Here is a 22,891-nt window from a genome sequence, read left to right as displayed (position 1 = left end):
ATAAATATTTCTAATACATGCTTGGAAATGTTTGCTGAGTATAATGAAAGCACATCATTTGAAACGTGTTTACCAGTTGAGCGTGTCTGTGTACCTGGTCAGGTGAGCAGAGATACACGGAAACAGACAGCAGGGGATTTTTCTTCAGGTTATTTTCATGCTACAATCTGAAGTTACAATATTTAGACAGTTGCATCAGTCAGAAGTGGAGATGTTTTATTGTTTGACTTCAGCGTCTGTAGCAGCCGGTTTGGACCCGTTCTTGTTTTATTAAACCGACTATTTGAGAGAAAAGGCAGATAATTTCAGATTTTACTTCCTTTAAAGTTACTTTTTCATTCATATTAATATGTTATATGTTCATCTTAAACTGAAAATGAAATACGTAAATTAAAAATGTAAATTGCAAAGTAAGTCTCCTGTGTATTGATGAGTTTAAGCTCCAGGTGGTTCTGATTGCGCCAGTGGACCAGTTGATTTAAAACGTTCAGAGTTGGGTAGAAATGTTTTAGTATGTTGAAGTAAAACATCAGATTCTAACAACCAATAAGGATGAACGTAGATTTTCATGACTGATTTCATTAAAGATAAAGAAAGAGTTCCATATTTCACATATTCTATATCTATTTCAGTGTTTTACGCTGATCAGCAAATGGTTTTTACAATTTGTTCATATTCAGATAAAATATTTTGTGACTTATTGAAGTTTATTATTAAAGGGTTTTTAATGTAAAATAAAATTGACAGATCAAATTGATTTCAAAACATTGATCTGCATACCTCCCATCTTTTATCAAATAATTTGACTAAATTAAATACTCAAAAACATTTTTGTTTTGCATGAATTACATCTTTAAATATTAGCTCAGATACAATATTTACACAATTATTTAAACAATCTGCTTTCAGCCTTCAGCCAATATTGACTAAAAGAATATAGCATAACTGTCTCCTGCAGGCTACAATGTTGCCACCAAATTAAATATTATGACAATATTGTCCGTGTTGTTTGTAGACGTGACATTTAGCGACACGCTGCAGCTACTTAATGTCTGCGATCTCATCTCCGAGACATCTTGGTTCCAGAAACGGCTGCTGGAAGAAGAAACTCTGCGACCGAAAATCTCAACAAGGTGAAGCTGAACTTGTTTTTGCTCATGTTGTGTTTATGCCACCACTGCTTCCTAATTATTAGAAGTTATCAGATTTTAGTTTAATGTGTTTTTTATTCCAGTTCATGTTCTAAGAAAACTATGAGATAAACATTTTGAATAATTTTTGCCACAGATGGCTTCAGGTCTGCACTTGACTTTGCTGCTTTGTCTGAGCTCAGGTCTCTGGATCAGAAAAAGTGTAAGTTTTTCATGTTTCTGTTCATTTTACGTGTCACAGCTTATGTTTATTTGATCAAACTGCATGATTGCAACAATCCAGTCTGTTTTATGTAAATATCAAGCAACTAGTGTGTTGCTAAATGTGCAATCCATTAAATGTGCAATTCAGCTCATTCACTGTTACTAAGTTCTAATATTTTGTCTCTTTTCCAGCACCAGGCAGAATCAGGTGAGTTCGTCTCATATTTACATATTTACATATTTCCAAGGAATGAAGATCCAGAGTTTAAATATTAGAGTGTTTGAATACAATAATTAGAGTGTTCTGAGCAGGATTGATCTGTTCAGAAAGTTTGCACCTGGAGAAACCTCCAGGTGCGTGCGTGTGTGTGAACAGTGAGGAAGATACCAGTGTTTTTTGATGTGCCATCTTTTTTTATTCAGTGTAGATGCTTCATTTTTTCAGAAATTAAAAAATGAAATCGTTTTATTGTAATTTAGAGGTCGGTATCATTTCTTTTACAAACCAAATTTGAATAAAAACACTTTAAAGTAGTGGCATTATGTATTTTTTAGACACAATCAAGTGATATATATATTACCTTCAGTTGTTATAAAATGCTGTACATATCAAACAAGTTGATTTCATTTTCTGATGCCTTGAAATTGGCGTCTGTCTCTTTAAGAAGCTCCTGCCCCTTACAACGTCCTGCATTCAGCACATCATCACAACAAAACGTTTCATTATGCTGTGTACAACCATTCTTAGGAGAGAAGCCTAGTAGGTTGCATTTCTATCAGGTGTTGGCTGATTGCTGCTGCTAGTTTAGAGGAGCTGAGCAGCGCTTTGTGAGACGAAGCCTTGAATGATTGCATCAGGAGATTCAAGGATTTCTCAAACATTATGAAAGAATGAAGGCAACACTCCAGTTTTTTTTAATGACATTATAACATGATGCAAAGCTCAAAACGGTTAATATAGTGCTGCCTCTTTAAATATAAGATACAGTAGAAAGATGGAACTGCACTGTGTCACGATGGCATCTGGTTAAATTGAAGGCCACAGGTCAATTTTTGTTTATAAGACAAACAAATATTTTTCAGCTTGAATCATAATCATAAGGAAAAAACCCAAGATATTGCTGAATTCATCTCCACCGTTGAACTAAACTGGATCAGGCGTCTTCTGCACGGCTGTAATTCAGTCTCACAACAGGACCAGCCTGCAGCGAACAATCAGGTATGCAGAGAGCGTCACCTTTCATCCATAAAGGGTCAAGGGTCAGGAAAACGACAGCTAACATCTCTGCAGATCCCACACAACCTGCTTAGATTTTCACCTTCCAGTCAGCTTCACACTGACTACAGAGTTTCTCCCCCAGACTGTCTCTCTGCGGTCAGATAATTCTACCTGGTCTTCCTCTTTTTGGGAAAAAAATCTTTTAGGAGTAGATTTTTCCCACAGTATTTTCATATGTATTTATATTTAATATGTTTAAACACTGAGAATGTACTGTTTGTAATTTATGGTAATGCCAAAAGTTTAATCTCAAACATTTAGAATAAACTTATTCAATTTCTCAGCTTCTGAACTAGTATAAATCACTCCTGTTTGAAACATATTTCTCCTCCCTCATGATTCCACAAAGCTCAGAACAGCGTCTTCAGCCAGAGAGTGATCACCTGTGATGACAGCGATAACGTCCAACACCTCAGCTGTGGTGAGTTAGAAATGGTTTCTGTTTGTTTCTGTTCTTTTAAAGAAGAAAAATAGTGTTTTACTGACAGACGTTGTGTTGACTGAACACTGCCACCCAGTGGTTGAAGGTGGTATGACGTTGTGTTGACTGAACACTGCCACCCAGTGGTTGAACAGGTGGTATGACGTCGTGTTGACTGAACACCGCCACCCAGTGGTTGAAGGTGGTATGACGTTGTGTTGACTGAACACTGCCACCCAGTGGTTGAAGGTGGTATGACGTCGTGTTGACTGAACACCGCCACCCAGTGGTTGAAGGTGGTATGACGTCGTGTTGACTGAACACCGCCACCCAGTGGTTGAAGGTGGTATGACGTCGTGTTGACTGAACACTGCCACCCAGTGGTTGAAGGTGGTATGACGTCGTGTTGACTGAACACCGCCACCCAGTGGTTGAAGGTGGTATGACGTCGTGTTGACTGAACACTGCCACCCAGTGGTTGAAGGTGGTATGACGTCGTGTTGACTGAACACCGCCACCCAGTGGTTGAAGGTGGTATGACGTCGTGTTGACTGAACACTGCCACCCAGTGGTTGAAGGTGGTATGACGTCGTGTTGACTGAACACTGCCACACTGCCAACCATAGTTTATTAAAAAGTACAAGATATATCTTGGAGATATATATTAATAGCCAAATAATTAGCTAAACTGTAAGAAATTAATTAGTTAATTTTAACCAAGAAACAGGAAGACCTTCTCTTTAGCTGATATCTGAGTTATGTCAGAAATGGGACAAAACTTTCACCAGCTAAAGAGCCAAAAACTGTTAAATGTTTTCTAAGAAAGGGAAGGTTTTTAATCCGATACAATACGGTGGTGAAAACAAAACAAAAATAAAAACATTCACAACTAATCAGACCTTCTCTGCAGTTTGTCCAGTTCAGCGTGACGTTGTCAAAGTGATTTTTCATCTCTGCCGCTGCGTTTGTCTCCCATCCTCACTGTGTAACAGAAACAGGAGTGATCGCTGTGCAGTCGGTTCTGTACGGACGGGAAGACAGAGAGACCTGCAGTGAGTTCAGACCCGACAACCAGCTCACCAACACCAAATGCTCCCAGAAGGGCTCCCTGGACACGCTGAAGGCCAGGTACCAGACCCCAGTGTTCCCACTTAATGCCATTTAAAGTTCCAACAGCTGAAAACTTTGTGGTTTTAATGGAGACAAACGGTGTTGTCTCATCCAAAGGCAGCGCTGCGTTTTTTAAAATATTGACATAAATTCATGCAAATCTGTCTCCATTCGGCTGGAGGTAAAAAAATGAGCACATTTATTAAAGCAGTGATGTCCAAACCTTTGAGCTCCTGATCTGATTCTGTGTGGCCCTGAACCTCCTGTTAACGATGCTACACATCTGAGCTTCACACATTTGACTTTGATGGGTGCATTTGTAAAGAGTTTACCCCAAAAAAATGTAAAAAAAATTGTTACATACAGCAGAGTATTTTCAATAAGCATTTTTTAATTTTACTTTTGATTCAAAGGAAACAGGGACCACACAATCTACAGCCAGATTTCAGGCCTGAAATAATTAATTCATAGTAATTAAGATTACTACAAACGCAGAGAAACTGTCTGTTAATTTAAAGTAGCATTTAAAGCTTTATGATGGAACATTTAATTGTGAGGGTTTGGATTTGTGTGTGTTTGTAGTTCAGTTGTTCGCTGTCGTCTTGTTTGGCCCCTGACTGCCCCGGCCGGCCGTCCTGTTCCCTGATTGCTCCCATATTTAACCCCTCCTGTGCCACCGGCTCCCTGCCGACTCGTGTGCCAGTTGTCGTACGTTGTGTCCCGTCTGCCCTGCCTTTGTCGTGTAGCGTCTGTTCTCTTTGCGATCTTCAGTAAAAGCAACATTTCTGCCCTGCCACCCGGTCCCATCACGGCCATCCTCATCTACAAACAACCACATTTCATGACAGAAATATTGATAGCACTGCAGCTTTTTCTTGGCCGACTGAAGCTTTGCTTTTTAAAATATTTATTTAATGTAATGTTTATGCTGTGTTTATTGTGTCTTCTTCCCCTTCTCTTCCTCCTGAGGCCCGGCCGCTAACTAGGGCAGAAACGGCCTAAACAAAGGTTCAAATAGCCAGAGCCATTATCCCTGCAGCAGCAGACTGATGGGAAACTTCTTTTTTTTAGATGTGATGGGAAGAAAGTGTGTGAAGTAAACGCCGGCGTGTTTCATACTTCTGATCCGTGTTACGGCATCTATAAATACGTGGACACCACATATTCCTGTTTCCCTGCAGGTTCGTATGTTTAATCGCAGAGATCTTCTAAAAGCTGGACAGAATGTGATTTATTCGTGTGATTTCTGTTTCTCCAACAGTCCGAACTGTGGCCTGCGAACAGTCGCTGTTGAACCTTCAGTGTGGTCTGATCACAGATTCCTTGTTTCTCTCAGTTTTGTTTAATTTTCTGCATTCACTGCCCGACTGACCTCATGTTTCTTCCTTCCAGATGAGGGGCAGATCATATCTGTGATTGGGGCTTTTTACGGACGCTCTGACCCGACCACCTGCTCTTTCCAGCGTCCTGCCGCTCAGGTCCAGAAGACCGACTGCTTGAGGCCTTCAGGCGAAGTCGCTGCCAGGTACTGATGGTCTGTCTGCTCTCAGCGTCGACCTTCCTGCTTCCTGCAGCTAACTGCTGTTGCATTAATGTGGATCCACAGCTGCAATGGAAAAACGAGCTGCTCTGTCAAAGCAAGCAACTCTGTGTTTGGAGACCCTTGTGTTGGAACGTACAAGTACCTGGAGGTGGCCCACACCTGTGAGAGTGAGTGGGACAAAACTACAGGCTTTTACTGTGACGGAGACAAGGAAGTTGCATTTCCCTTTATCTGATCATCAAAAGCTGTTTGTCACAACATAAAACAACCAGATTTGTTTTCTTGTTTTGCTTTAAGAACACTTTTCTATACCATCATATCTGCATCTCATAGTAAAGTTAAAGGCCATGAAGGTGTTTTCTCCATAATCTCAATGTTTTCTACCAGTAAAGTTTTTCATTCAGTGTGTTTTTGTAACACTTTTTGAAGCATCTCAGACTTTTTTCTTTTTGTTCTTTTGCAGATCCTGTGATTGAACCAGGAGCCTAAAATCAAGATAACACTTCAGACATCCCTAAGCTTCTTACATTTAATCACAAATGAATTGAATATATAGTTCAAGAGCTTCTGCATGTTTTCATCTCATCACCCAGTTCAGTCTGAGCTGCTCTGTGTTTGACCACAGTTTGGACAGAACATGATTTAAGATCTTTGCTTTTCTTTCCTTCCTTTATCTGCATAAATGAATAAATCTACTCCAGCATCGTGCTCAGTCTCCTGTAGTTTTATTAAAATACCTCAGAGTTTAAACAAGCAATCAGAAAACAATGTTGCCTCTGGCTGTTTTGAAGAGAAACTGGTTTACTACTTGTGCTACAATAAAAATGATTTTTGTGGTTTAAAACCAGCAGCAGGAACTGTGAAGTCAGACTGTATAAACGATAAGGCTGATGAAAAAATAGCTGCTGCTTTTACATAAAAAGGGAAACATTTGAACCATTATAAATATAATACGATTAAAAAAAATACTAAAACATAATGTATAAATACTAGTTATTTATATACATTCAGTCAAATCCCTAAACCAGGATATTTTGTTGGTTATTATGTTTTTTTTAATCTTTTATATGATTATTATGCATATTGTTTTTAGATGTAAAAACTATATTGCACAGTTTTGCACATTGTCACCATAACAGAGCAGAGAAAGGCTGAAGCCACCCGGCTTCCAGCAGAGCCAGATGCTGCTCTGCTCCATGCATCGCTGCATCGATGCAGGAATTCATGCAGCACCGCATGCACAGCATATCTCTGCTTCAAAAATCTGTATTTAATTGGGCTTAGTTAAAATAAAATGTAGAAAAAGCTGAGTAGATTAATTCTCAGCAGTAGGCCATAATCATCAAAATTATGACACATTAACAGAAGATGCTTGATGTCCATCTATGCTTGTAATGAATCAGTCAGGACTGTATGAGGAACATTTTACAGAAGTTAAGTTTTCAGCCTGTTTGGCTCATCTAACAGGGCAGATGTTCTGTTTTTCTGGTCCAGACTGGAGGGAGCACTCATCATCAGGGCTGATCGTCCCTCCATGTAGGAGGTGTTCAGGTTAAAGGTCAGGGAAAGTGCAGCTAGCATTTCTGCAGACCCCACACATCCTGAACACAAGCGGATGAATAGTCAGAGAGCCCAATTCGACACCATGCATATTTGCACTAATTCAACCTTTTTAATATGCAAAAGCACTCTAAATACACTTATTTACAAAAAATATGTAATTTACCATTTATTTATATGTCAAATGTTTGTGAAATTATTATTTTTTATTTTTTATTCGACTTGGTGAAATAATATGAATATATTCAGTTCAGTTTATTTCTATAGCGAAACTTATATTTAAAACTATCCAGTTTTTTTAATCCAGTATTTTTGTTGTTAACGGAAAGTTGTTAAATAAAGCTTTCAAACAAAAAACTGTCACGTGAAAGGAGCTCTGCTGCATTCACTTGTCTCGGGAAATATGCGCTTCCGAAACAAAGCATGCATTTATTAAATGATTCCGAATAGTAAAAAGTCCGATTATGAAGCCTTTGAAGCAAATTACTATATATTTATTTATTATTTCAAACATATCTTTTGGTTTTCCCTTCGGTAAATGTTCGTTTCTTAGCTTTTAGCTCGGCTGACTCTGTTTTTTACCACAGTTCCTGAAAGCAGCATGACACAACAGCAAAGATGGCGTGCTGCAGAGGCTGTTTTTGTTGCCAGTGTTGCTGCAGGGAGGGAGAGACGCGGACGCCGGAGGAGCTGGTGAGGGCAGCGGGGGTTCAGGCGGTGAAGGCGGGGTTCGGTGGGGCATCCCCGGGTTCTGGTCCGGTTCCTCCAGGAGTCTCTGCTCCACCCTGCTGCTGCTGCATCTCCTGCCAGCCTCAAGTGTTCAGCTTCTCCCCAGAGAGAATCTGTGTTTCTTCCCGTTTATTGGTTTAATTTCAGCTTCGTTCTGTTTGTCAGTAACTCCTGCTCCCAGCTGTAAACTCATTTTAATATTTTGTGCATCCGTCCGGATCGTCCATCCGAAGTTCTCACCACAGTAGCAGCTGATTTCAGTCCCTGCTGTTGAGATTTCATCTTGTTTGTTTCCTAACTGATTCAATCTGCTTGTGCATCATTTTTTTTACATATATTTTTTCATATTTTCTCAGACAATTCTTGGGGAGCTCCGAGATGAGGAAGATGAGATCCTGCCCAGGAAAGACTACGAGGTGAGAAACCTTTGGGAAGTTTTCAGAGAGTTTAAAGCGGTTCTGATCAGCAGAAGTTTGTTACTTTGAGTCCAAATCGCTTTGACCCTGAGGGACCCAGTTCTATGGCCGCCTTGTACATCATCAGCTTTTTCTCAGTGTTTTTCACGTCCATTGGTGTTAGCGGATGTGGCTTGTGCGTCATATTTACAGGTGTACCAGAAACGCATACCGGAACCTTTGTATGTCTTAAAAAATGCACTTAATTGTGTTAAAATCTAATTAATTATTCAAGTTTAACCCATTAAAGTCCTGGCCCTACTTTTGATCCCCGTCAGCTGATGTGGTGTCATAACCAGGACCTTCCTCTGTCCACTGTGGGGGATTTTATACATGAACTATTGACCAGAACCGCTTTAAAAAGGATAAGAATGTTGGTTCCACTGGAAGGAAAGTATGTCCAGAACCACAGGGTTGGTCTTTATGAAGTTATTCCCAGATGAATTGGTGAATATTTGCCTCTTTGGCCTTGTTAGAGTCTGGATTATGACCGCTGCATCAACGAGCCGTATGTGGAGGTTCTGGAGGGCCTGGACAACAAGGTGAGGAAATGCATAAAACTTTAGTGTCATTTCAGAAAAACAAAAACATAAATATAACAACATTTAGGTTTCTGAAGATGGTTGATGTGAAAAGTCTGAATGCATCTTTAATTTTCCCTCAGAAAGCCAGGAAGTACGAGGCGGTGCGGTGGGTGATGGTGTTCGTGATCGGGGTCACGGTCGGACTGCTTGGGCTGTTTGTGGACTTCTTCGTTCATCTCTTCACTAAAATCAAATTCTCCGTGGTCGCTGATTGTATCCTTTAGCGTTTCGACACACAGGAAGCTCCATCACGTAAAACAGGAAGTGCTCCTTAACTGCAGACCTCCAGCTATAGAGAAATGCACAGACAGAGGCTGTCTGTCTCTGTCTCTGCTGGAGCTGCTCACCTTCAACATGCTGTTCGTCTTCATCGCCAGCCTGCTCGTCCTCATCGAGGTTTGTTCTCCTCATGTTGGTGGGAACATCCAGCAGGTGACCATCACTGCTTCCCCTGACCTGCTGGGATGTGTTTCCAGTTGAAGTGTGTGTGTGTGTGTGTGTGTGTGTGGCAGCAGGCCAATCCGCTGACCTTCACCTCGTAAACGTGTTGCTATCGTTGCGTCTCGTCCTCCAGCCGGTGGCCGCAGGATCCGGGATCCCAGAGATCAAAAGTTACCTGAACGGAGTGAAGATCCCAGGAATCGTGCGACTGCGAACGTTTCTCTGCAAAGCTGCTGGGGTTCTGTTCAGCGTGGCTGGAGGTAGGGCTGCAGTAAACCACTGTTCTGACGATTAATCAAAGGAAAGTGACACAATCTGCAGGTTTCTCAACACGTAAGCCTTTTTTATGCAATATTAGCAATTTATAGAAAAATCCAGATAAACAAATTCGATTCCTTTTTTAAATAATAAAATAAAGATTATGCAATGACAGCTTTTGTTTATCGCTGGATGGTTTGTCCTACAGGATGAAGCTAAGAAAAGCCTCAGCTTGTGGAAGTTCAGCTCTTCCTGCTGGACGGAACATGTAGAGATGATCTGGTCATTTATTTTCTGTTTTCTCATCAGTGGGGCCTGAACAGGACATTTATTTTCACAGAATTTGAAGCTAAAACTGCATCTGGAGCAGAACATAATTACTGACAGAGAAAGTTTATTTTTTTAATGTAAAATGTTTATATTTTTCTACAGTTTTTTTCTTAATTATTGCTCTGATTTTGTTCTTTCAGCAAATGACCAGAATGAACTGATTTACTAAATTATTTCATTATTTCAACATATTTATCAAAATTAACTTTCTGACTGTTTAACTGGATTAACTTAATCCTATTATAGCTCAGTTTCTTTTCTCACATCTTGGTTTTGGGTCGATGTGACATTATGGGAGGATCTGACTGGAAGGAGACGTTCAGCAGGCATGGAGCCAAACAGACATGATGACTCAGATCAGCTGTTTGTCCCCTCAGGTCTGTTTGTGGGAAAGGAAGGTCCGATGATCCACAGTGGAGCCATAGTGGGAGCTGGGCTTCCTCAGGTGCGGCGCCGCCACACGGATCAGCTGATGATCCTCTAAACCGGTTTACCATGAGAGGATGGCTAACCTGAGGGCGTTACTGCAGGCTCTCTGCTCTGACTGCTCACACACACACACACACACACACACACACACACACACACACACACACACACACACACACACACACACACACACACACACACGACCTGCCCAGGTGAAACACTCCTAATTTTCTGCGTTTTCCCTCCATCAGTTTCAGAGCATCACCTTCAGGAGGATCAAATTTGATTTTCCGTATTTCCGCAGCGACAGGTACGACCAGCTAATCTCACTTATCTAACATTGGAAATGTGGCTGATTTTCTTACTGATCTGCTCCGCAGAGACAAGCGGGACTTTGTGTCGGCTGGTGCCGCCGCTGGAGTTGCTGCTGCCTTCGGTGCGCCAATAGGGGGCACTCTCTTCAGTCTGGAGGAGGGCTCCTCCTTCTGGAACCAGGCCCTCACCTGGAAAGTGGTGTGTTGTCTTTTCCTAAAGCAGCGCCGATCCGTCCTTTAGAAAACTTCACCACAACCATAACTTTAGATAAAAACGCTGTTTTTTTAAATAACTGTGTAATAAATGGAGGTTTTAGAAGATTTTTATTTTGTGGAGGAATGATTGCTTTTCACTTTCACAACAAAATGACATTAAAAGTACATTTAATAATTTTTCCTGCATAATATTCCCTAAATATAAAAAAATGACAACAAATTTCCTGAAATAGATATTTATAAAAACGTAAAAGTTGCTTTTTTTTGTAACATTTTCAGCTCTAAATTGTATTTAGATGGACTGAGAGCAAAAATTAATCTGGATTGTAAAGTTGGCACCATTTATGGATGGTGATGCTGCAGTAGCAGTCAGTGCTACAGCTACTCTGAAGAAGCTTCTGACTGAAGAATGTGGCTGTATGACATAGCAGCTCAACATCCAGAGCAGAGAAACGCCGAGTTGTGGGTTTGATCCTGCAGCCATGTTGCTTTGAATGCCATGGATGGAAGAGACGTTTAAACTTTCTCCTCTTTCTCATTTTAAGATTTTTTTTCAACATGTAGCTCATAGCAGGATTTACAGAAACTAAATGAGATGAATGAAGATTGTTGGCCTTCTCTGATCTGATCTCTGTTTTCAGCTCTTCTGCTCGATGTCGGCCACTTTCACGCTGAACTTCTTCCGCTCTGGGATCAACTTTAATAAATGGGGCTCCTTCCAGCTGCCTGGGCTCCTCAACTTTGGAGAGTTCAAGGTGAGGATCCATCGTCAGTTGGTTTTGTCTGCAGAGATCCGAGCGCCAAGCAGCTGCAGCAGCTGCAGCAGCTGCAGCAGCTGAACGGTGAATGATTCTCAGTCAGATCAAATGATGTCATTCTGCCTTTAGACTTTAATCTCTCATGTCTGTTTCCTCTGATTCCACCTTTTCTTTCATAAACACGTAAAAGCTGCAGGTTTTTCAGATAAATCGGTGAAACACGTTAAAACGTGGAAACCTGCATCTGAAGATGGTTTTTCTTTAAGTTAAAATGGTTCAAACAGTTTAAAAGTTAAATTGCAACGATGTGAGTGATTCCAGTTCTCCTGTTGGTTATTTTCCAGTTGTAAACTGACACAAATGGAAATTATGATCTTAATTTATGTCAATCACTGATGTAAATTACTTTTATAGCACGTTTCAGCAACACGGAGGTCAAAGGTCATAAAAACATCACAAACACGTCAGACGGTGAAAACCAGCATCATCATAACACATCAAATATTTTGGCCAGAATCTGTTATGGTTCTGACCAGCTGCTGGGTTTTAGTCCAGATTAAATGCGACTTTATTGATATAAAATCTTTTCCTGAATAAATCAGTTAAAATATCTAAACAAACTGTTTGAATCCTTAATAAGTTCATCTTTGTCCTTCAGTGTTCAGACGGGGACAAGAAATGCCACCTGTGGACAGCAGTGGACCTGGGCTTCTTCGTCCTGATGGGCGTGGTGGGCGGCCTGCTGGGGGCGCTCTTCAACTGCATGAACAAGTGCCTGGCCAAGTACCGGATGAGGCACATTCACCCCAAAGCCCGGTTCATCAGGTCCGCCCCGCCGGCAGCCGGACGGCCGCGTCGCTCCGCGTAACAAACAGGCTGACGCCGTTTTGTTCCCAGGGTCCTGGAGAGTCTGCTGGTTGCCATGGTGACCACGTTGGTGATATTTCTGGCCTCGGTTCTGTTGGGCGAATGCCGGGACCTGTCCTCCCCGACGACCCACAACTCCACAGTGAGCTTTAAATGTTTTCGCCGGTTTTCCGTGACGGACGAAGAGAAAATTGTTCGCCTTCAGCCTCTCCAGCCTCACAGACGGCGTTTTGTTGGCAGGTTTCTGGCAGTGAAGACATCAACTCAACCATCCGGCAGTTTTTCTGCTCCAATAAATCCTACAACGACATGGCGACGTTGTTGTTCAACCCTCAGGAGGCGGCCATCCACCAGCTCTTCCACCAGGACGGTGAGGCTTCAGCCTGTTGCATAGAGCTGATATTCTACGCAAATATTCTGCACACTGATTCATCATGAGGCCTTTTTGAGGCCTATGCATATTTTCAATGCACATATAAAAGTCTTGAGTTATAATTATTGCATGAATAATTAATAGGTTCTCTGTGGAGTTAAATAAACATGTAAAAACAAGATGGCGGCCGCCACTGATGTAAAAGTTTATTACATTCAGTGATTTATGGTTTTTATTTCAACACAGTCATAAACTGATGATCTCTTCTGACAGGAACCTTCAGCCCGGCCACTCTGTCCATCTTCTTCCTGTTGTACTTCCTGTTGGCGTGTTGGACGTACGGCGTCTCGGTCCCCAGCGGTCTCTTCGTCCCGTCTCTCCTGTGTGGCGCTGCGTTCGGACGTCTGGTCGCAAACATCCTCAAAGTGTAAAAAAAAATTAAAAAAATTCTCGTTTCCTTTAAAATGTTCTACAGAAGAAGATTAAAACCAACATTAAATATTATACAAAGACATTTATTTACATGTATTTAACTAACATTAGAGGATAAATCATCTAAATACCAAAGTGATGATAGAAAATGGCTCCAACTATGGAATAAATATATCAACTTGCTCTTTTCATGGTGACGAATTATTGAGCCAAAAACAGAGGAGAGGAGAAAATATGCAGATTTTACAACCAAAATCATTTTTGCAGTGTTTCCCAATATTATCACCATCACTAGATTTTCAGCTGTAGAAAATGTCAAAGACCCAGTAGGTGTTTTCAGACGTCGTCCTGCTGGCCATCAGAGAGCCGATTAGAAACGATTCACCTGTTTGGACCTGGAGCTTCGTCTCAACAGTCTGACTGCAGCTTCAGATCCGGCCTCAGCGTCTGGTTTCAAGATCACTGTTACTGGTTCTAACTGGGATCTGTTCTCTCAGGGAACTGGGACTCCACATCTACTCGGGGACCTTTGCCCTGATCGGAGCGGCGGCCTTCCTCGGGGGCGTGGTCAGGATGACCATCAGCCTCACCGTCATCCTCATCGAGTCCACCAATGAGATCACATACGGGCTGCCCATCATGATCACGCTAATGGTGCCGACGCTGCTTCCTCTCTGTCACATGTCAAGGTTTCAGTCTGTGGAGTTTGCAGTTAGGAGTTCATGTTTCTGACGTTTTGCTTAAAACACCTGAGATGTTCATGACTAGAAAACACGAAGCAAGTTTGTTTTAAAGGACTAAAGAGCCTCTGAAAACATCAAGACTTCACAACTTCAGTCTGCAAAGCTGCATCTGAATTAAACCGCAGACGTCTGGACACACTGGACATGTTTGGTCTTAATGCGCCTTGGTCAGAGAGAACCGACCGGAAAGTTTCTTGGAGACGGATGAGGCCTGGCAGCTGAAGCCGGGCCCAAGCTGGGCCCAAATTGGGCCCAAGTTGGGCCCAAATTGGGCTTAAGCTGGGCCTAAACTGGGCTCAAGCTGGGCTCAAACTGGGCCTAAGCTGGGCTCAAGCTGGGCCTAAGCTGGGCTCAAGATGGGCCTAAGCTGGGCTCAAGATGGGCCTAAAATGGGCTCAAGATGGGCCTAAAATGGGCTCAAGCTGGGCTCAAACTGGGCCTAAGCTGGGCTCAAGATGGGCCTAAACTGGGCCCAAGCTGAGCCCAAACTGGGCTCAAGTTGGGCCTAAACGGGCTCAAGCTAGGCTTAAGATGGGCTCAAACTGGGCTCAAGTTGGGCCTAAACTGGGCTCAAGCTGGGCCTAAACTGGGCTCAAGATGGGCCTAAACTGGGCTCAAGATGGGCCTAAAATGGGCTCAAGATGGGCCTAAAATGGGCTCAAGCTGGGCTCAAACTGGGCCTAAGATGGGCTCAAACTGGGCCTAAGCTGGGCTCAAGATGGGCCTAAACTGGGCCCAAGCTGAGCCCAAACTGGGCTCAAGTTGGGCCTAAACGGGCTCAAGCTAGGCTTAAGATGGGCTCAAGCTGGGCTCAAACTGGGCTCAAGTTGGGCCTAAACTGGGCTCAAGCTGGGCCTAAACTGGGCTCAAGATGGGCCTAAAATGGGCTCAAGATGGGCCTAAAATGGGCTCAAGCTGGGCTCAAACTGGGCCTAAGCTGGGCTCAAGATGGGCCTAAACTGGGCCCAAGCTGAGCCCAAACTGGGCTCAAGTTGGGCCTAAACGGGCTCAAGCTAGGCTTAAGATGGGCTCAAACTGGGCTCAAGTTGGGCCTAAACTGGGCTCAAGTTGGGCCTAAACTGGGCTCAAGCTGGGCTTAAGATGGGCTCAAACTGGGCTCAAGTTGGGCCTAAACTGGGCTCAAGTTGGGCCTAAACTGGGCTCAAGTTGGGCCTAAACTGGGCTCAAGCTGGGCTTAAGATGGGCTCAAGCTGGGCTCAAACTGTCAAATGGGTCAAAAGGAAAAGAGTCAATTGTTGCTAAAATAATGTGTGAGATTTAAAAAAAGACTTCATTTGCATGATTCCTGGTAAAGATGAAGTTAAATCTGTGTCTGACCTTTAGGTTGCTAAATGGACTGGAGATTTCTTCAACAAAGGCATCTATGACATCCACATCCAGCTGAAAGGCGTCCCTCTGCTGGAGTGGGAGACAGAGGTGGAGATGGACAAGTGAGATCAGACCGGACGACGTTCGGTGACCTTTCCACGTGTAGTTTGTGGCAGATAAATTTGATCCTTAAAGTGAAACGTCCAGCTCAGCCACGTTTCTGTTTTCCACCTTGATTTTTCGCTCAGCTGGTGTTCAGTTGTCGTCTCCTCCTTCGTCCCTCCAGGCTGACGGCCAGCGACATCATGGAGCCCAACCTGACCTACGTTTATCCCCACACTCGGGTCCAGTCTCTGGTCAGCATCCTGCGGACCACCGTCTACCACGCCTTTCCCGTGGTCACGGAAAACCGGCAGAACGAGCGGGACTTCATGAAGGGCAACATCCTGATCAGCAACAACATTCGTTTCAAGGTACGGAGTGCTGACCCTGTCAACGTTCAGCAGTGAGACCCGCCTCCTGGCTCTGATTGGTCGGGAGCATTTCTTCACGCAGCAGCTCAGGAAGCAGCAGCAGCTCCATCTCCTCACAGATTCTCACATCACAACATATGGAAGAAACATATTTTTGTAAAAGTTTCTAACTGCAGCTTTAAGCACCAAAGTTACATTTCAATGTTTCACCAGCTGTGATTAATTAGTAATGTTTTTTTTGTTTTTTTTCCTGAGTAAATACAAAAACCAGTTTTAAATAATGATTTAATTCATTAAAGGTAAAACCTGAGTGACAAAGTAATCATACAAACTATAATATCTGGTTTCTCACATCGTTTTATGTCCATGAGTTTGTTAAAGGTTTTATGGGTGATGTGCTGTTTAAGCATAGAGGAATTTACTTCTATGGAAAAGAAAAGTTTTATGAATCTCTCACATAGTTCGTCTTTTAATTCCAGGATTTGCTGATTGAAGATATTTTTCTGTCTGCATGTCCAGAAAAGCATCTGACTCTTTTCTTGTCCCTGGCAGAAATCCAACATTGTGTCTCGCGCGGCGGAGCAGCGGCGGCGCTGCCAGTCGATGAAGTCGTACCCGTCCAGCGAGCTGAGGAACGTTTGTGACGATCAGAGCGCGGCGGCGGAGCCGGCGGAGGAGGGAGAGGACCTGCTGCAGCAGATGCTGGAGAGACGGTAGCAGGAAATCAAGCGAAACGTCACTCTGTCCTGTGGCTGTGAACTCAGAAATCACAGGAAACTCTAAACTAAACTAATAGCTTTTATTTAAAACATAAAATTACATTTAGGTCCTGTTTACACAGCAGCATTTCCAAAAATGTTTTCTGATGTGTAGAAAAACTACAGCATTTTCACCAAAACTTTCTGCATGGAGACGAAATCACAGCTGAATAACAAAATATATTTAATCTCATTAAAGTTGTCTGGAATCAAAAGACAAAGGGAAAATCATTTTCTCTTATTTTCAGCTGGTTGCATCCGATTGTCATGCAAACTTTATAAATAAGGAAAAGTTCATTAGTTTTTAAATCCTCTGATTTGCAGCAAAGCATCACAGAAAAATGCAGAGAAGTTTTCAGGATGTGTTGCTGTTGGGGAATTTGGTAACATTTTATTTGAAGGGGTGTGAATAAGACTGACATGACATCTGTCATGAACATGAACGAGTCTTTATGAATGTTTATGACTGTTGTCATGAAGCGTCATTCAGTAAATTATGACACTTTTAATGCAAAGTTGCTCTAAATGTTGCATTAAAAGTTCCAACTGCATGATTTAGTAAATTATGACAATTTAATGCAAAATTAGCATTTTTAATGGACTTTAATGCAAAATTTAGAGCAACTTTGCATTAAAAGTGTCATTATTTACCGAATGACGCTTCATGATAACAGTCATAAACATTCATAAAGACTTCTTTATGTTATGTCAGTCTTATTCACACCCCTTCAAATAAAGTGTTACCAGAAATGGTAATTTTTTGTCAAGTTGACTAAAGTTGGTGATGTTTTATGCTGCCTGCCTTTTTTATTTGTATTAATCTGGAGATTTTTGTTGGACCTCACAGTTGGCCAAACCTTACGCCATAAAACCGACGCCAGTCTGATGTTTCTGCATCGATCAGTCAGACCTGGTTATGGGACAGAACCAATGAACCGTTTGACAAAATGTTTTTGTTCTCAGGTTCCAGCAGGATAATGTTGGTTCTGGTTCTGTCTCCAGCCACGCTCCCTACCCCAACCTGTACCCGGACCAGTCCCCCAGTGAGGAGTGGACCCTGGAGGAGCGGTTCCGACCGCTCACCTTCCACGGCCTCATCCTGCGCTCCCAGCTGGTCAACCTGCTCATCCGAGGCGTCTGCTACTCCGAGAACCAGTCGGTCAGTCAGACGTCCGGCTGCTTTCGTTTTCCGCGTTTCATCCCGTTAGTGACAGGAGTCTCCGTCTGGGCAGAGCGCCGCTCAGCCCAGGCTGTCGTTCACAGAAATGACTGAAGATTACCCGCGGTACCCGGACATCCACGAAGTGGACCTGGCCCTGCTCAATCCCCGGATGATAGTGGTACGACCCGATCCGCTGCTGAATACGTTTGATTTAAAACCGAGTTAAAAACTGCGACCCCTGCGTTCCAGGACGTGACGCCCTACATGAACTCGTGCCCCTACGCGGTTTCACCAAACACCCGGATCTCCCAGGTGTTCAACCTGTTCAGAACCATGGGCCTGCGACACCTTCCAGTGGTCAACGCCGTGGGGGAGGTAAGTTCTCCTCCAACGTCGGTGCCTTCTGAACCGACAGCTGCAGAGACTTAGTCGTGTCTGAGCAAAATCTCTCTTTCAGATTGTTGGAATAATCACAAGACATAATTTAACCCACGAGTTCCTGGTGGCCAAACTGCGACAGCACTACATCACCATCTGAGCCGCCGCCGTGGCGCCGCAGCCCCGCTCTGCCTGGCTTTGGTTCGTCTCTAACTTTATTCCCAAAACCAACGAGATGCGTCTGAGAGCCGCAGAGGAGAAGCTGTCAGACTGCAGCAGGGAGACCTTCAGCATCAGCAGCCTTCAGACTCGTTCAGAGATTTTCTGTTAAGTTTCTTTATTTTTTGCACTGAGCTCAGATGCTTGACAGAGACCATCTGAGACGTGGTGAAGTGTCTCTATAAGCACGTGGTGAACGTGTGTGTAGGTTTGCAGGAGTTTTTAGAAAAACATGAAATAATTTGTGAAAGCATCCACAACATTCCTTAAAGGGGATCCACGACTAGTCGGACATGTTGGAATAAATATGTTTTAATTTTCCTATCAACCTGAAAGTTGTTGCTTTTGATGTAAAACTCAGTTATTTAATTTTTTGATATTTTTATGACATTTTTCACTTATGGAGGTCGCTGGTTTTTAAAAAATATTTGTTTTTAAATGCACAATGCATCCTGGGCCGATGAGATAAACTGGACTGGAGTCTAAAACCAGATGATGGAGGATGATGGTGGCAGCAAACAGGGTTTCATGTGAAATTAAACAGATTTGTTGGATCAAGCTAACGTGATCAGCTTCTAATCTACTCTTTACACCGTTATCAGGAGCTAACAGAGTTAGCAGGAGCTAAAGCAAAAACAGACAACATGAATGGTGGTTTAAAGTGATGATGAAGCATCTTTAAGTCGTTGTAACACACCATTCAGATGTATTTGAGAAAAGCTTTTGCCCCCAGTGCTTGAATTAGGACGTCTCTGCAGGATTCACTCTCCAGATTTTTCGTCCGATTTTTTTCCTCTTCATTTTCATTTCCTGTCATCATTTCTGTCTTTGCTTCCATTTCAATGAGTTCAGGTTAAAAGGGCTGAACACAAAAATGTTCTGCCTGGAAGGAGCTAATGCTACATCACATACCATTCTTCATTTACCCAGGATGCATTGCAGCACAAACAACATGACAAGTCTTTCATTTAAATTTAGAACTAAACCTTCCGTAGTTTTACCGAGTTGTTTTTACTTCTAAAATAAATGTTACAACTAATCGTGGATCCCTCTAAAACCCTGAAGAAAACCAATCAGAAAAGAGGCTGAAGTTTATTTTCCTCATCACGATGTTCCTCTGTGTCTGTGAGATGTTTTAAAAAGAGCGTAACCGTTTGTTCAAAGGCAGAAATGTATTCTGTTTTACGGTAGGTGGCGCCGTGTAGAACCGCCCAGTTCATCTGCAGCGATGCTCCAGCCGGTGGCGCTGCAGCTCCATCGCAGCTCCAGCCGGTGGCGCTGCAGCTCCATCGCAGCTCCAGCCGGTGGCGCTGCAGCTCCAGCCGGTGGCGCTGCAGCTCCATCGCAGCTCCAGCCGGTGGCGCTGCAGCTCCATCGCAGCTCCAGCCGGTGGCGCTGCAGCTCCAGCCGGTGGCGCTGCAGCTCCAGCCGGTGGCGCTGCAGCTCCATCGCAGCTCCAGCCGGTGGCGCTGCAGCTCCATCGCAGCTCCAGCTGGTGGCGCTGCAGCTCCAGCCGGTGGCGCTGCAGCTCCATCGCAGCTCAAGCCGGTGGAGCTGCAGCTCCAGCCGGTGGCGCTGCAGCTCCATCGCAGCTCCAGCCGGTGGCGCTGCAGCTCCAGCAGAACCAGGATGAACGACCAAAGAATAAACATGTAGAAATGGTCCAGTTTTAACGTAGATGGGCAACATGCAGACTGTTTTCATGGATATAGTCCGAAGTTGTCGCACTATAAGTCGCACTAGTTTCCATGAAGCTTGGCTTCATTATGAGTTCATACTGACGGATACGAACCAAGGATCAAACTTTACCGTCTGCAGCTGTGAGGAAAGGACAGATTCTGCTGACAGGAAGGTGTCCAGAGCTGGAGGAACAGTTTGAACATGAAGAATGAGCCGCTGAGGATCTGCTTCCAACCGCTGTGCGTCTAGACAGCCATGTCTGTCGGTCGCTGCTCCCGGTTCAGTAGGCCGGCCTTCTTGGTTCTACGGCTTCTCACCCGTCTACTACATGCGTCTCCGCTCCGCCTCGCTGCGCTTCACTGTCGGAGCGAAGCCAATCCCGATCGTCCAGATTTAGAGCACAGACAGAAACGGCCAAACCAAAGCCGACCGTTTCTGTGAGTTTGTTAAAAAACAGCTGAACACAAAGTGTCACCAGATCTAATCATTAATCACTTTTAACAATTTCTAAATGAATGTGATTTGTCCTCCAGCGTGTCTTATAATCTGGATTGTATATGGTTGTGGACTAAACCAGCAGCCACTGACCTGAGGAGACGCTCAGATCTGCTTCCTGATGTTTCTCTGCTGCTGGAGGATTTAAATGATTCAACGCTTCAGTGAAACTATTTAAATAAGATTTGTTTTGGCACAAATTACCTGGGATTATAGAGATGTGTGTGAGTTTTCTCTGTTTGCTTTGACTGCTCGGTTCATCGTTATCTGGAATTCATCACGACAACAAGATCTAATTTATTTAGTTTTGAACCACAGCAGCAAAGCATGATCGGCTGTTTCCATTTCTAATGTCATTATTTAGGATTTCTGACTCATTTCATAACTGCTTCACTTTTTAAAGCAGCTGCTGTGTTCATGCATTAACAAACAAGTATTGGTTTTACTGCAGTAAAACCAATACTGAGGCAGTGATACTGAATATTTTTTACTTTATATCATCACTTTCCTCACTTATTGCCATAAATAACTGATTACAGTGAACATCTCGGTCCTAACCCATCCCTACCGTTTGAAGCCGACGGACCAATTTAGATTATGATGCCACCAAATATGAATCAGTTAAAATCTTTTGTGTCCTTCTGTAATATTTTCTGTTCAGGTAAACAACTGGACTGTATGTGAAATAATGAATACGCTGAATAATGAAGTTTATCTGCATCAAGTCTCATCGTCCCGATGTGATCAGTCTGGTTTCCGCCTGATTCAACCAGCATGGCGTCTGATAAAAGTTAGATGTGACGTTTCATCTGATGCATTTATTTACAAGTTTGTTAAAATAACAGGAAGACATAAAAATAATAAATAAAAGTAGGTTTTGAACAGCAGTCGTAGTATCTGACATTAAATCTTGGTTTATCAGATCTAATTGGAAATAGATCTTTAATTAAGTGAGATTTTGGACGGTTTTTTCCTGTCAGATCTGGGCCAGCAGACCGGTCAGCGCCGCTCCGACCGACGGGTTCATTCCATTTTGATTTTATTTTATTTTGAATTATCGTCGTCACTGTTGCACTTTTCTTCTGTTGTCTTTATGTTTTAGTTTACTGTGACTGGAAAACATGCACTAGAAGCAGACAGGACGGGTCTGTCGGGTTCTGCAGCGTAACCGGACCTCATGAACCTGTTGATTGGTTCTGAGCTGCAGGTTCTGTAGTTCTGTCAGTCGGTGGGCTTTGTTTTGCACTAATTTAATGTCCGATTCTCACCACGGTCAGTGTTAGAGGAGCGAAGAGAACCACGTGTTTGAAAACCAAGGCTTCAGTCTGTTTTAGGGAAATTTGTGAAGTTCTGGTGTTCATGTTGGATCTGCTGATCTCAGTGTTTCCGTACATTTTGCTCCAGAACAAAACGAAAAATAAGAACAAGCTGAAACTACGTAGATTTTTAATCGGGTCAGTTTAGTGGATTATTTGTGACTTAAAGGGAAAAATCTGGATATAAACTCAAATGTTGGTCTTTGAAGTTTTATTATAGAATATTTTATATTATACATTTATTTTGTGTTTTGTTGCCTGAGCTTGTAGAAATCCTACAGTTTGATATTATTTTGGGGCATATTTATGATCTGGGACCTGCAAAGGAAGTTATTTTACATTTTGTCAAATATTCCAACTGGTTTTCTGCATATTTGCTTTGCAGGTTGTTTCCTGCATAACTGTCAGAAAAAAGGAAGATACAAACTCGTCTCTCTGGAGGGAAAGACTGTTCTGAGCCTTCAATGTTATCAAAATAAAGCTCCTTTTTTGTTCACCACAGACGCTGTCAGTGTTTTGTGTTCCCATTTCTGCTTTAGTTTTTTTTTTTTTTCCTTTCGTAATGACATTGTCAACAAATTACCGTATTTTTTGGACTATAAGCCCATGTTTTGAACCTAGCGGCTTGTAGCCCGGTGCGGCTTTTCTGTGGATTTTTCTTCAACCACCAGGGGGCTCTTTAGCAGGAAGTGAATCATTAGAAGTCAAAATTCAAGAAACTAATTTTCATTTAGAACAAGCACATGCTAGCAGCAGCTCATAGGGCTTTACAGGAATTAAAAGGAAACACAAAATAACAAACCACAGGAAAAAGCAAAAGAAGAAAAAGAATCTAATGTTGATCTAAAGTAAATAAACTGGATTTTCCTGTTGAGGGTTGGTAG

The 22,891-nt window shown here is 42.8% G+C and overlaps 2 protein-coding genes across 3 annotated transcripts; both read left to right on the top strand.

Moving 5' to 3' along the window:
* The first annotated feature begins 1,015 nt into the window (after positions 1 to 1,015).
* Positions 1,016 to 6,416, top strand: LOC103468070 (L-rhamnose-binding lectin CSL2-like). The gene is made up of 10 exons (XM_008414914.2): positions 1,016 to 1,133; positions 1,288 to 1,353; positions 1,548 to 1,563; positions 2,984 to 3,055; positions 4,048 to 4,183; positions 5,237 to 5,346; positions 5,427 to 5,471; positions 5,558 to 5,690; positions 5,772 to 5,875; positions 6,172 to 6,416. The coding sequence occupies exons 2-10, from the start codon at positions 1,288 to 1,290 to the stop codon at positions 6,195 to 6,197; spliced, it is 708 nt and encodes a 235-aa protein (XP_008413136.1). The 5' UTR covers positions 1,016 to 1,133; the 3' UTR covers positions 6,198 to 6,416.
* Positions 6,417 to 7,843: 1,427 nt separating this feature from the next.
* clcn6 (chloride channel 6) lies at positions 7,844 to 22,508 on the top strand. Of its 2 annotated transcripts, XM_008414915.3 has the most exons (22): positions 7,844 to 7,961; positions 8,354 to 8,413; positions 8,929 to 8,994; positions 9,117 to 9,249; positions 9,326 to 9,432; positions 9,611 to 9,737; positions 10,443 to 10,510; positions 10,746 to 10,804; positions 10,875 to 11,007; positions 11,666 to 11,779; positions 12,441 to 12,607; positions 12,680 to 12,791; positions 12,890 to 13,019; positions 13,296 to 13,449; positions 13,952 to 14,108; positions 15,542 to 15,648; positions 15,813 to 15,999; positions 16,552 to 16,712; positions 17,760 to 17,916; positions 17,990 to 18,097; positions 18,169 to 18,294; positions 18,377 to 22,508. In XM_008414915.3, exons 1-22 carry the CDS (start codon positions 7,887 to 7,889, stop codon positions 18,455 to 18,457), a joined length of 2,589 nt encoding a protein of 862 aa, XP_008413137.1. In that variant the 5' UTR covers positions 7,844 to 7,886; the 3' UTR covers positions 18,458 to 22,508. The 2 variants fall into 2 exon arrangements, with proteins under 2 accessions (XP_008413137.1, XP_008413138.1); XM_008414916.3 differs by lacking the exon at positions 7,844 to 7,961 and having other exon boundaries at positions 8,395 to 8,413; positions 9,121 to 9,249.
* Positions 22,509 to 22,891: the final 383 nt, after the last annotated feature.

This window comes from Poecilia reticulata, chromosome 7 (genome assembly GCF_904066995.2).
Source record: "Poecilia reticulata chromosome 7, P_reticulata-male-v2, whole genome shotgun sequence".
Taxonomy (NCBI): Eukaryota; Metazoa; Chordata; class Actinopteri; order Cyprinodontiformes; family Poeciliidae; genus Poecilia; species Poecilia reticulata.
The sequence above is the reverse complement of the archived record's forward strand: the minus strand, read 5'-3'. Positions and strand labels throughout refer to the sequence as shown.